Source organism: Danio aesculapii, chromosome 8 (genome assembly GCF_903798145.1).
Source record: "Danio aesculapii chromosome 8, fDanAes4.1, whole genome shotgun sequence".
NCBI lineage: Eukaryota > Metazoa > Chordata > Actinopteri > Cypriniformes > Danionidae > Danio > Danio aesculapii.
The window spans coordinates 22,861,777-22,876,103 of record NC_079442.1 but is presented as its reverse complement, the minus strand read 5'-3'; the positions used below and the strand labels follow the sequence as shown (position 1 = coordinate 22,876,103).

General features: G+C 36.5%; 1 protein-coding gene across 2 annotated transcripts; it reads left to right on the top strand.

Moving 5' to 3' along the window:
* odf2b (outer dense fiber of sperm tails 2b) lies at window positions 1–14,325 on the top strand. 2 transcript variants are annotated; one of them, XM_056463434.1, is made up of 18 exons: window positions 1–426; window positions 524–622; window positions 1,844–2,008; window positions 2,719–2,906; window positions 2,991–3,120; window positions 3,195–3,326; window positions 3,451–3,525; window positions 4,416–4,487; window positions 4,616–4,732; window positions 4,816–4,995; window positions 5,716–5,825; window positions 6,531–6,666; window positions 6,760–6,870; window positions 8,743–9,006; window positions 9,110–9,210; window positions 10,135–10,297; window positions 10,389–10,514; window positions 13,353–14,325. In XM_056463434.1, exons 1-18 carry the CDS (start codon window positions 331–333, stop codon window positions 13,506–13,508), a joined length of 2,421 nt encoding a protein of 806 aa, XP_056319409.1. In that variant the 5' UTR covers window positions 1–330; the 3' UTR covers window positions 13,509–14,325. The 2 variants fall into 2 exon arrangements, with proteins under 2 accessions (XP_056319409.1, XP_056319408.1); XM_056463433.1 differs by having other exon boundaries at window positions 521–622.
* The last annotated feature ends 2 nt before the right edge of the window (window positions 14,326–14,327 follow it).

Genomic DNA, 14,327 nt, shown 5'->3' with positions numbered 1-14,327 from the left:
GTAGTGCAAACAACATTACCCGGGGGACGCAACGTTTATGCTTGACTTGAGGTTGTAGTATTTTTAAAATTAATATTTACCATTTAATGTACACGAATAGCTTTTTAAAACATGTTTCCGATCATGCCGATTTAACTGGTAGCAGTGCGTAAACTTAAATAACGACTCAAAACTACAAACATCGTTGAATGTGGACAAAGTCGACGCGGGTGTTTCGTGACACTATTTATTTATATTTTATTATTGTTTTTCTTACAAGTTTCTAATACACTTCTGGTCCACTATTTCCAACCTGTATCTGCCGTAAGCCCGTCTTACTAAAGTGAAGGGATGAAAACACGATCGTCTTCTCCGCCCGTTCATGTTCATATCCCAGACTCCACATCTGTGCATGTTCACCTGAAGAAGAGCCCACAGAAGAGCCAGGTTTGACTGAATCATTCTGCTGTTCCTGTTTAAATAAATATTATCTGAATTATAGAAACAGTTAAGTCAATCATCACCACTACTGTGTTTTCAGCAGGCTAAAGTGAGCAGCTTGCGATCCACTGCCAGTGTGAAGGTCCGAGCTCCATGGGTTCCTCCTGGAAAGACCCCAACTAGAAGACAGTACAAATGGGAGGTTTGTTTAGCCCAGTTTTACCTTATTTATCAGCGTAAAATAAAAGTCATTATTATTAATAATTATTATTATCATCATAATTTTATCTGCACACACATACAAACACATATGAGCAATTCCATGGAAATGTCAATCTTGCCACGAAAAAATTAAGTTTTCACCAAAATACGGAAACTGTTTCTAAGTTTTTTATGTAGGCTTGTATTTTACAGCACCTTAAAAATACTCAAGAATGTCTCTGTCAAAGTTTTCAAACTTATATATTTGATTTACCAAAGTGACACAAGTGGCAATTTCACATCTGTCACATCCATAACAGAGGTGCCAGATCCATAACAATGTTTTTTCCTCATAAATGCAAAAATCTTAAATAAAATAAAACCAATCATTTTTGTTCTGTAGAGGCAACTCTTATCCTTTTGATCATCATTATTTCTTTTAGGTTGTGCAGTTTAATTTACAGAATTTCTATAACATATATTGTATACTGTACAACATATGTACTGTAAACAGACTTTTTTGGTCACATCCATAACGTATGTTTTTTTTCCTCATTTAAGGTACAAAACGTATTTACAGATCGATATTTTTCTGATCCCGTAACTCTGTGGTTCGTTGTTCTGGAAAATATAAACAAATGTTTCAATATAATGATAACATAGACTTTCTCTGTGAATTTATGTCATGAATTTTTACTGCAAATGTCACATCCATAACGCTGGAAATGCTCATATGATTATAAATGCCCTTGTAATTTTTAATCAAATATACTTACTTTTACTCTTCTTGCAACAACCTTTCCTGTGTGAGGGCAGGACAAATCATGTTCACATCATTAGTTTTTTTTTTTTACCTCACCCTGTTTACCTTGTACTTTCAGTTTTGCTTTATTACCATTGTGTCACTTGGAAATACCCAACAAAAACAAAGAATAAATCATTTTCCAACATTTAAGAATGACTAATGTTAACAAATGATAAGAGCAAGAGGACAAACACAGTAATATAACATAACTACATTCACTGCTACTCAGTTTCTACTGCAGCTCCATGACCAAAAGTCCAACAGTGCATTGTGTTGTGATGTCTCATTCCCATTCTCTCTAGTAAACCACAGCTACAGTCAATTTCACACAGATAAAATCCCAATACTTTTTTTGTTTTTAAAATGATGATTGCATTTTTATTAAATACTATTTTCATTAAAAAAAAATCCCATCAGGGGGCTACTCGCTGCTTGGATATCACTCCTGGGCCTACCTTTTCCACACCTCCACTCCGGCTCACTGACCTGTCCAGTGAAGAAGAGGATCCAGGAGGAGCTATCAACAAATATGAGAGAAAAATTGAAAGCCTAATGACGGAGGTTGACTGTTTAAAAAATGAGGTATGGATTGGTAATTTTATATTCCTGAGTCCTGACATGAATCAGTGCAAAATATTCTTGTACTGCGGTTACTTTCCATTTGTTGCAATAGTTGTCGCAAATAGTTATTTTATTTGTTTTTGATCCATTTTATTTTGTAATCAGTGTTTATTATGAACCAAAATTGTACACCGTTTCAAAATACCAATTTCGATACTACAGCAAAAACTATTGTAATAAAGTTTAAACATAGTTAGTTCTTCCAAAACTGAATATTCTGTCATTATTTACTCTCCCTCCACTTTTCACAAACCTGTTTGAGTTTCTTTCTTCTGTTGAACACAAAAGAAGATATTTTGAAAAATGCTGAAAACCAGTTACAATTTGACTTCCTTGGTAGGAAAAACTATTAATATGGAGGTCAATGGTTACAGGTTTCTAACATTCTTCAAAATGTCTTCTTCTGTGTTGAACAGGAGACGCATACAATTTTGGAAATTTTTGGGTGAACTATCCCTTTAATACCAGATGTTTGTATGGTGTCTAAGACTTGACCTTATATGTTGTATCTTGCATGTGAATGGCTAAAAATTACCCACAGTTCCAAATTTAAAAATGCGTGCAAAGTGTCTTTTACACTGGCATTGAGCCATCGGGCAGTCCTTAATGTTGAGTCCTGCATGACAATAAGAAAGATTTTGTCATTGATTTGACTATGAAAATCTCCTCAGGTGAAGTTGCGGCAGGCAGAAGAGCACCTGAAACACCAGTCACAGCAGCTGAGCACCTGTCAGCGTTTGATTGACCAGCATGAGGAAAGACTTGAAGAAGCCAGTAAAACCCTGAGAAGGTCAAAATGTGAAAACACAGATCTGCGTAGCTCTGCAGAGAGGAAACAGTTTGAACCTGAAGAAATCAGGTACAGTACTTTCAGATTTTTTTTGAGCATGTTTATTTATTGTTTATATCCTGGATGTGTAAAATGTGCATTTTATGTGGACAGATCAGAAACGGGACCTCTGCACCAGGAGATAGAAACCTTGCTGAGGAAACTGGTGGAAGCTGAAATTGATGGCCAGGCTGCAGCCAAACAAGTGGTGCTTCTGAGGGAATCTGTGGGCAAACTCAAGAAGGTAGATTCCAACTGTATAGTTTCTTACAGTGACATGTTTTGATGTAATTAATACACATCGATTGGTATATTCAGGAGAAAAAACAGTCAAAGGCGCATTCTGATCAGTTGGGCCGTCAACATCAACTACTAGAACAGAAGTTGGACACATTTGTGGAGACAAACCGCACTCTTAGACGGCTTTTGAGGGAGCAGCATGGACGCGAGGTACCAAATAAACTGTTGTAATTTTTCTTTTTGTAAAGAAAAAGAAAGTTTTTTTTTTGGTTTTGTAGTACTGCAGAAATCCAATGTTTTTTTTTTCTGTTGTTGTTGTTTTTTTTTACCACAGACAGATGCTTTGAGGATGACTGATGAGAGGGAGATTCTAATGAGGAAGCTAGCAGATTCTGAAGCTGAGAGAAGGGTATGTTGTGTATATTTTTTTTGTTCTTGTGGCATTGTTACAAAAATTGTATATTGTTTTTTGGTGTTATTAACATAACTATGTTGTAAGCTTGATACGCGAACTGCTGTTCGAAAGTTTGTGGTCATATAAGTTTGTTTTTAAATAAATGAATACTTTCATTCTACACAGATGCATTACAATATTATATATATATATGTTACAAAATAATTATATTTGAAGGGATGATTCACCCAAAAATAAAAATTACTGCCTAATTTAATCCTCATCTGGTTTTAAACTCTTATGAATTTGTTTTTCCATTGAATACACACACAAAAAAAGATCTTTTAAAGAACGTTGATTGCTAGCACCCATCAACTTCCATAGTTCCATAATTAACTACTACAGATGTCAGTGGGTGCTACCTATCAGCATTTTGCTAAATATCTTCTTTTGTGTTCAACAGAAGAAAGAAACTCAAAAAAGTTTTGAACAAGTGAAGAGTGAGAAAATTATGGCAGAATTAAATATTTTGGGTGAAATATTCCTTTAAAACAACGCAACTATTTTTAGCATTGCCAGCAAAAAAAAAAAACAGAACAGTAGCAACTATTGAAATTCAGCTTTTAAATCACAAAAAAAAAGATTTTGAAATATATTTAATATAAAAAAGAAACAAGTTTAAGTGGTAATAAAAATACATAATATTGTTTTACTGTGTTTTAGATCAAATAAATGTAGCAGTGGTCCATATAATGCAGAATTTAGCAAAACATTTAACTTCAAATATCTTACCAACCTCAAAATTCCAATAGTTAATTATTGAATGCAGAGATGTTTCCTTTTTCTCAAGCTATTTAAAATACTTAATTGTTTACTATTACTAATAATGATCATTTCTGTTGTAGAAACTTGAGACTAAACTCAGCAGAAGGGAAAGAGAGGCTAATCAGATGGCTGAGAATTTGGAAACTGAAAAGGTAACAAGAATCTTTCTCCATGCATTTGTGTTTTAATACTTTCAATATAGTGCATTTGCTTTTAATTTTCTTCAGTGATGCTTACTTTAAAATCAGGAAGATGTTTAGAAGATGTTGTATGATGACAGGAGCATCTGATGGCCACGGGAGAGCTGTCCAAGGTTCTTGAATCAACCCGCAGTCGCTTGCAGAACAATCTGCTCAAGAAGGAAGCTGAAAATAAACGACAGGAAGCTCAGATCCAAGTAAGCCAACAAATTTGTACTTTGTGAACAGCTTTTGCTTGACATACAGTGAAGTGAGACTGTAAACATGTCCTGTGACACAGAGACTAGAGGAGACACTGCAGCATCAGCAGGAGGAGGTTCAAGGCCTGCTGGAGCAGATGAGAGAGTTGAAGCAGCACTGTGAAGGAGACGTCCACAAACAGGTTTTGGAGGATCATAGAAAACAGGCAGAGAGAAGTGTGAATACTGCTGCACAGCTCTCTGCACAGCTCCTGGAAAAGGTACTGTAGAAAAGAAAACGATTTGGATATCCAACCAAAGTCAAAAACCAGAAGTCAGAATTATGAGTCCTCCTGTTAAATTTTTATTCTTTTATATTTTTCCCCATAATTTCTGTTTAATGGAGAGATTTTTTTTTCTTTCAAAACTTTTCTAAAATTAAAAGTAAAATAAAGTTTTAATATCTATTTTCTAATAGCTGATTATTTATCATTGCCACAATGACACTACATAACATTTTACTAGATATATTTTAAGATACTAGTATTCAGCTTAAAGTGACATTTAAAGGCTTAACTAGGTTAATTAGGCAAGTTAGGAAATTAAGTAATCATTGTATAACAATGGTTTGTTCTGTAACAAACAAAAATATATTTAGCTTAAAGGGCCTAATAATATTGAGCTCAAAATGGTTTTAGAAAAATAAAAACTGCTTTTATTCTAGCTGAAATGAAACAAATTAGACTTTCTCCTGAAGAAAAAATATTATAGTAAATACTGTGAAGAATTTCTTGCTCTGATAAACTTAATTTGCGGGGAAAAAAATTCACAGAAGGGCTACTAATTTGGACTTTAACTGTATACATGTAATTTTACCTATGTTTGACATTCAATCCCACATTGTACAGTTTTTATTTAATACTTTCTTTAAGACATAATTCATACATTTGTCCAGTATGACCCATGCAGTGTAAACTGATGTGTTTCTGTCATCTCTTCAGGAGGCTCAGTTAACAGAGGCTCTCTCCAGTGCTGAGGAGCTTCAGCAGCGTTTCTCCAAACAGAGCCGAGAGAAAAGCCAGCTGGAGCTGCAGATCACCACCTTAAATAAGTCAGTGATTTTTTTTCTTAACTCGCTTGGTGCTCAACTGAAGCTCAGTCTAGTCTTTGTGTCTATAATTTATTATTTTTCCAGTGAATTCTGGATTATGCTCTGAGTAATTTATGACTCGTGGATCTCCAAATCTGTGGGCTTCTTTTAATAGTCTGTCAAATGCTTTATAAAAACAGGTTTGTTCTAGGCTGTTGAGGAAAAGTCAGATTTTGTCATAAATAACATTGGTACAAAATAATGCACATTTCATCAATATTTCAGTAACCACATTTGAATATTACCGGTATTGATTTAACAAATTAAAATTATGATGTTTTGAAAATGACAAATTCAAAATATCTTCCTTACTCTCACATTTTAATCTAAACATTAAGTGAAATGTTAAATAAAGGACTTTCATGGCGCTACATATGCTGGGGGAATTACACAAGGTTCTTGAACTGAAATAAACTCCTTGAATGTGCTGTTCATTAAAAAGAGTGGGAACCCTAATCGCAGAATATCATAATATTTTTAAAAAAAATCACAATAATATTGTATCGTGACACAAGTTTTGTGATAATATTCTGTTGTGGGGTCTCTGGTGATCCCTACACCCCTATTTCCCAATAACGTGCAGCGCAACGTCCATTCATGTTTGACTGATTTATGGTATTGCCGGAGCTCATAATGGCCAGTGATTGTAGCGTTATCTCTTTGCAGTCGTCTCAGTGAGTTGAATGATCAGTTGTGCAGTTGTGAGCAAAAGTCCTGTGCTGAGAGAGAGGGTCTTCTCAACCGTCTGCACTTCCTCACCTCAGAAAACACTTCTACCAAACTGGAGAACCAGAGACTCAAGGCAAGAACTCTGTCTGGAGAAAGACTTGCCTCTTTTGTAGACAAACCATTTATGGGTTCTTGTTGATTAATATTGCTTTATTCCCTCCTTTAGAGCACTCTGTCAGCCGCAGAGGACAGGCTGTGTTTGTCTCAGTCTGAGGTGCAGCAGCTGAAGGTCTCGCTCAAAGACTTTGAGAGTCTGGTGGAAGGCTACAAAAGTCAGGTACTTTCAAGTTTCAGTGTTTTTAGAGGGATAATAAGAAACAATATTATAAAACTGATGGTTAGTCATTGATTCTGATTGGTTGAGCCATGTAAATTCTACAAATATACACTACCTGACAAAACTCTTGTCGTCGATCCCAGTTGTAAGAGCAAAAAAAAAAATAACTTGTTAGTCGTTTGGAAAAGTGGCAGAAGGTAGATTTTTCTGATGAATCATCTGTTGAACTGCGTCCCAATCATCACTAATACTGCAGAAGACCTACTGGAACCCACATGGACCCCATGATTTAAACAGAAATCTGTCATGTTTGATGAAGGAAAAATCATGGTTTGGGGTTACATTCAGTATGGGGCCATGCAAGAGTTCTGCAGAGTGGATGGCAACATCAACAGTCTGAGGTATCAAGACATTTGTGCTGCCCATTACATTACAAACCACAGGAGAGGGCAAATTCTTAAGCTGGATAGCGCTCCTTCTCAAACTTCAGCCTCCACATTAAAGTTCCTGAAAGTAAAGAAGGTCCTGGTGCTCCAGGATTGTCCAGCCAGTCATGAACATTATGGAGCATTCAAGATAAAGGAGGATGCATTGAAGATGAATTCTAAGAATCTTAATGAACTCTGGGAGTCCTGCAAGAACGCTTTCTTTGCCATTCCAGATGACTTTATTAATGATTTATTTGAGCCATTGCAGAGATGTATGGATGCAGTCCTCCAAGCTCATGGGAGTCATACACAATATTCTTTTAATTAAAAGTCTTCTGAATACAAATTAAGATATTTGAGGTCATATGCGAGAGCTTTTTATAGAAGGCAAGGTCCAGACTCAAAATAAATACCAAAAAACATCCTTCAAAGAGACCATATGCCTTCAGTGGTTCAATCAGAACATTACCAAGCTACCGGAATACTTTGTGCATGCACAAATAAAAAAAGCAGAGCTTCATTCAACAGTTTTCTTCTCCTCAGTGTCAGATCCACTTTATTACCTCGGATGCGTCTGTGCTTTTGTTTCAAGAGAAAGTCATGCAAGAATCAATACATGCATGCTCAATATACAGACACTGAGGAGAAGAAACGGTTTCATTATTTTCATTATGTGTCATTAATATTGTTTAAAATTGTCAGATTTGATTTCAGTTCCCCTACGTTTTCAATGACTACGTTTACATAGACACCAATAATTCGATTTTATTACGATTAACCATGTAAATAGCTATTTTTGATTAATTTAATCAGATTAAGGTCATAATCTAACTAAAGAGAAATCGAATTAAGACATGTGGAGTATGCTGATTTTAATCGTATTATTGAAGTGCAGTACAGACATGTAAACACCTTAATCGAACTATTACCATCATGTAGGGCTTTTCCCGAATGAAAGTGAAAGTGCCAAACCGAAGTTAAAGTCGAAAATTTAATAATGAAACACCCGAAATTACATGAAACTCCGGAGGAAATGCGGATAACGCTGTGACGTTAATCAAATGATGTGCTATAACATGTAAAACGGGATCATGAAAGAAACACTGAAAAAGCAACTCATGTAAACGCCTTAATCTTATTGTTGTCTTAATTAGATTAGGCAAATAATTCGATTACTGATGTCCATGTAAACGTAGTCAGAGACGTCAAATAATATTCTGATTTCATTTCATTCATTTTCTTTTCTGCTGAGTCCCTTTACTAATCCGGGGTCGCCACAGTGGAATGAACCGCCAGCTTATCTTGCATATATTTTACGCAGCGGATGCCCAATTTAGCTTATTCAATTCACCTGTACCACATGTCTTTGGACTGTGGGGGAAACCGGAGTTCATTTCAGTCAATCTAAATTAAACATTTTAAAAACCCTTTAAATGTCTCACAGCTGCAGAAGACGCGTCTGGAGTCAGAGGAATGGAGGCTGAGGCTAGGGATGATGGAGAAGGATGCAGAAAGCGAGCGCATGGAGGTGGACAGAGAGATGGAGCACGGCCGCAAGCAGCTCCAGGCCCGGATGAAGGAGATGGAGAAGCTGCGCGAAGCTCTGAAGCTCCTGGAGGATGAGCTCAGGGAGACCAAAGAGAACCGGATCATCCAGGACAGGAGAAACACTGAACACAGCTGCGCTCTGGCTGAACTCAGGACAAAAGTGAGGCGTTATGAAGACCACATTTGTGGGTTCATGATTTTTACCTTAAGACGTATGATTGAGCCAGCTCGCTTGGGTTTATCAATTTCCTGTTTGTTTGAAGGTGGAGCAGCAGAGTAGTAAAATAGAGTCACTCCAGGAGAAGAACTTATTTCTCCTTGAAGAAAATATGCAGCTGAAACGCTCAACGGAAAGCATTGAAAGGTCTGTTGCACATTTGCATGTTATTGGTTTGTTTTATACAGTGCATCCAACATGCATAACATTTAAAACTAAATTCATAAATATTACCAATAAATATTTATAAAATAAACTAAAGTATACTTATCGCTTTATTTTGCTATAATAATAAAATATATCAAATCTAAAAATAATAATATAAAAAAAATGATGATTTTATATTTAAATGCAAAACTATAATTAAATATTCCAAAATATACTGATGGTATAATCACGATATAAAATATAGCATATTGAAAAGGCCTTGTGAAATTGAAATAATATTTGTCTTTATATTAAAGTACAAATGCAACCATAAATATCCATATTGATTTGGTTATTTGATTTGGATGATGAAAATGTGTGTGAATAGATATACCAGCAGGCTGAGCACACTGTAAAACATCTGAAATGTTGTTTTGGTTATTCTAAAACGCCGTAACCATTTCAGATTGTGTTTATATTATATTATAAATGACCTCCAGAATCAAAAGTGGCTATGCTCCGCATCTCACGCCTTTAAACGCCACCACGCATTCATTGCTTGCCGGCATCGTCTTCTGAGGCGCAGGTCATTTATTAAATAAAGAATAGATTGACGCAGCTTCTCCCACCACAGTAAATTCTGTTTTACTGTTGATATTTGGCACCAGTTAATCAGGAAGTGACGATTTTGTTCGCTTTGTCTCGTTGGATGGAAACGCTGCTTTATTCGCATGTCTTTTATGTGATATTCCAGTTTTGCCCACAAATGTAATTAGCATCTTTGGATGGAAACATAGCTAATGAGTGTAATAAAAATACATATATTTAAACGTAATCATATAAACAATACTGAATGAAAATAAAGTCAGCTGACTCAACAGTATTCCAGCTTTCTACATAATGTTCTTTCTTGTTGCTACTCAGGAAGATGAAGGACACGAGTGCTCAGAACAAGGATCTTCTTCAGCTGGTCTCCAAGCGTGAAGAGACCATTAAGAGTAGCCAGCAGCATCTGGAGGAGAAGAGCCGCGAGTGTGAGTGTCTGTTCAGACAGCTGGAGCAGAGCAGAGTGGAGGCGCAGAGACAGGTCATATATATACACACACACACTACAGTTTGTCATTCTCCACATGCATTGTCAGACAGCAGAACTCTTCAAATGCAGTGTTTGTGGACAGGGGGAGCAGAGTCTGGAGCGGTTGATATCTAAAGAGCGATCCACTCAGTCCAGGATGCTGGATCTGGAGAGCCAACTGAGCCTGGCCAAAAATGAGCTGAGTCAAGCACGCCGCAGCAAAGACGATGTAAGTGTTCTATGATAACATTGAAGATACTTGATGAAAAGATGACAATAATAGTTCACCCAAAAACAAAAATTGAGGTCATTCATTTTCAAGCCTGTTTTGTTTACTTCTGTTGAAGGTATTCTGAACTTGAGAATGTGGGAAACTTGTAGCCATTGAGTACATAGTACCCCCCCCCCCCCCTTTATTTAAGGCAGGGGTGCCCAAACTCAGTCCTGGACAGCTGCTGTCCTGCAAAGTTTAGTTCCAATCAGCAGGGTTCATATGGTCATGAAAAACCTGGAAAAGTCATGGTAATTTGACATGGCATTTTCCTGGCCTAGAAAAGCTTTGGCTAAACAGAAAACCTCGCAAAGTTTTGGAAAAGTCATGGAAAACTGTATTGTTGAATATAGGTTACAGTGTTTCCTTTAGGATTTTTTCCAGCTGTGGTGGCAGGCCTTTTACAGATATACCAACTACCCAAATATCGCGAGCGCAGTATTACAAGTCGAGATCGCATTCATGTAATACGAGCATGCGAATATCTTTGCTTGTGCTCAGATTTCCTCTTTTCATGCACTAAACTTGTTGCACGCCCTCAAATACACGCTGTTCAAGTGCATATTTTCTTGTGCGCTCTCAAGTAAACACTGCTGAAGTGTGATTTAGCACGTTTATGTAGTGAGTATGTCTCCAACATTTATTAGATTTGCTAGGAATATTTATGAATGTCTCCAACAGACCTACAGAGCGGCATTAATGCGTCCTGAAGTAAAGTGAAATGACTATAAACTCCAGCAAGATTAAGTCTTTGTTGTTTGCAGACCATTATCTAGAAATAAAGTACAATAATGGAAACTGGGTTCATCATAACTGAAAGCTGTATGTCGTGTTAAAAACGTACAGCACTACTACGGTTACAGAAAAGTTTGCACTGTTATAATTCACTTACCTTTTAAAACGTTTTGTTGCGATTATTACTTGCTATTTAAAAAAAAAAACGACTGAATATTTTGAATGAGAAGCTGTAATGTAGCCATAGCGGGATGACCTTTGGTGTGGCGCCCTGCCATGGAAGAATGAATGTAGCGGAAACCATGGGTTAGTTGCCTTGACTTCTATCTATGGCCAATCACATACTCTCACATTATTAGTGCAGTGTGGGCATTATCTAAATACATTTTTCTCATAGATATAAATGAAAACTAGATAGATTGCTGTGTGTTAAGATATGCTGTAATAAATTTGAACAAGCATTGTTTTTCTTTTACCACGCAAATGTAGACATTGCATGAAGCATTAGGTCATGAAAATTTACTTGAAAGTCTTGGAAAAGTGATGGAATTTTAGTAGTAAAAATGAGTATGAACCCTGAATCAGACACACCTGGGCTAGCTAATCAAGCTCGGAGATCAGAAACGAAAGTTCATGCGACAAGTTTCACAGTTCGTTGCGTTGCAAAGATTAAGCTTGGTGAACTCTGACCTGCGAAATCACATCACATGACTCCGTGAGACCAACTGAAGATCAAAACATGACCTCTTTGGACAGAAATTTAAAATATGGAGCAATCGCTCGCTTTTTTAATGTCTAATCATCTTGTTTAATCCTGTTCCTGTTCGCAGCGCCATACAACAGAATTCTGCATGGTAAAACTCTAGTGTGACCATGGCATAAGAGCTTGATTAGCTAGCCCATGCGTGTCTGATTGAGGTTGAACTTAACTTTGCTAGAGCTTGAGAACCCCTGCTCTATAGACTGTGTGCTCCTTTAAAGTTCTGCACAGCTTGGCTCACTTCGGTTTTGCATTTCCATTGCAGTTTAGTACAACTTGAAATGGACCAATCAGCAGTGTGTATATGTCATGGTTTGGTAGCGGTGTGGCTCACTTAGAACCTCACCTGAGGTGGTACTAGTACCAGGTTCAAAAAGCAAAGCAGTGAAAAAACCCTCGAGACTGTACAGCACCAAACTGAATGTAGTGGAAAAGTGCTTTATATTTCCTTGCCAGTGGAGCACATTCATTTATTTTATTTTCGACTTAGTCGCTCTATTAATCTGGGGTCACCACAGTGGAATGAACCGTCAACTTATCCAGCATATATTTTGCATATATTTTACCCAATTTACCTATAGCGCATGTCTTTGGACTTGTGGGGGAAACCAGAGCACCTGGAGGAAACCCACGCAAATACGAGAACTCCACACAAAAACGCCAACTGACCCAGGCGGGGCTTGAGCCAGCGACCTTCTTGCTGTGAGGCGATCGTGCTACCCACTGCGCTGCCCCACACATGATATTTTTTTTTGTTGAAGCAGTGCATTTCCATTTTGAAAACTGTTGTACTTTGTTAACCCTTTCCCTGTTAAGAAACAACACTTCCCCACCACTGACACGTTCTTACAGTAATTCCATAATTGAGAAAAATATATAAGATCACATGTAAATTGAAGAGTTACGCAACTTGCCTTTGGCTTACTCTATTCTTTATCAAGGCTCAACGCATATTCACCCCTGTCAATCTGGATGAAGTTATATGTATGTGAGTGCATGTCCACAGGTCGAGACACGTCTTTATGGGGTTCCACAGAAACATACCAACAATAGAAATCTATTAGACAAATTACAGTTGCATCTAGACATTTATTTTAGGCACTTCATTGCATAAAGTGCAATTTAAATTGACCTACATGAAAAACACTTGCTAAAGAAATGCAATTAAAATACTGAAGCAGATATAGATCTGCAAAACAAAACAGAAGACATTTTAGATGTGTGTGAGTAAATGGTGAGGGGAATTTTTGTGTGAACTGTCTCTTTAAATGAAAATCTCTGGTTTGCATTTCCTTTTTCAGATGGAGAAGAGATTTCAGTGTAAACTTCAAGACATGAAGAATCAGCTGGAGCAGGTGAACAGCTCAAACCGCAGCCTGCAGAACTACGTCAACTACCTGAAAGCTTCATACACCGATGTGTTTGGAGACTCCAGCGCACTCAATCCACACATTTGATTTATCAAATGTTGAAGTAAATAACTGTCATTTAATAATCCTCATGTCATGCCAAAATGTGGATGATTTTTTGTGTAATTTTACACCAGACAAATATATACATCTCTGGGGGGAAAATTCTGTGGATTCACAGGATTTATTACGCATGTGTTTCAGTAAAACTGTAATATTCGTTTAATTTTATGAAGTTCTTTATTTGTTGTGACTGAAAAATCAAGGTTATTCCAAGTTAACACATGGCTATTGTCAAAAATGTTATCTGAAATTGGGATTTGGGAAGAAATGCTATTCCATTTTATCATATCTTTGTAAAAAACCTACTAATTCAGAGAAACAAAATGTAAAATCAGTCTCTAAACGGAATACTACTAATAATAACAACATCGTGTAATAATGTTTTTTATATTTTACCTTTGTTAAATTATAAGTGATGAAGGTGTCACAATGCTGCTTCAACACTAAAAATAAACGTTTCTTGAGCAGCAAATCATCATATTTGACTGATCTCTGAAAGCTCATATGACATTGAAGACTGAAGTAATGATGCTGAATGTAGATTTGTATCAGAGTGAAAAATATCTTTAAAGAAAATATATATATTCAAATCGAAAACAGTCATATTAATTTGTATATCTGTAACAAAAAATTACTAATCCAGAGAAACAATATGTAAAATCTGTCCACTGGAAATAAGGTTAAAAAATGTATGGAATAACATGAGGATAAATAAATGTCAATCTTTTTTCACCATGCAGTTCTTTTACACAATGTACTTGAATTTCTTTTGTTGACTTTTTAATAAAACATCATTGCCACAGC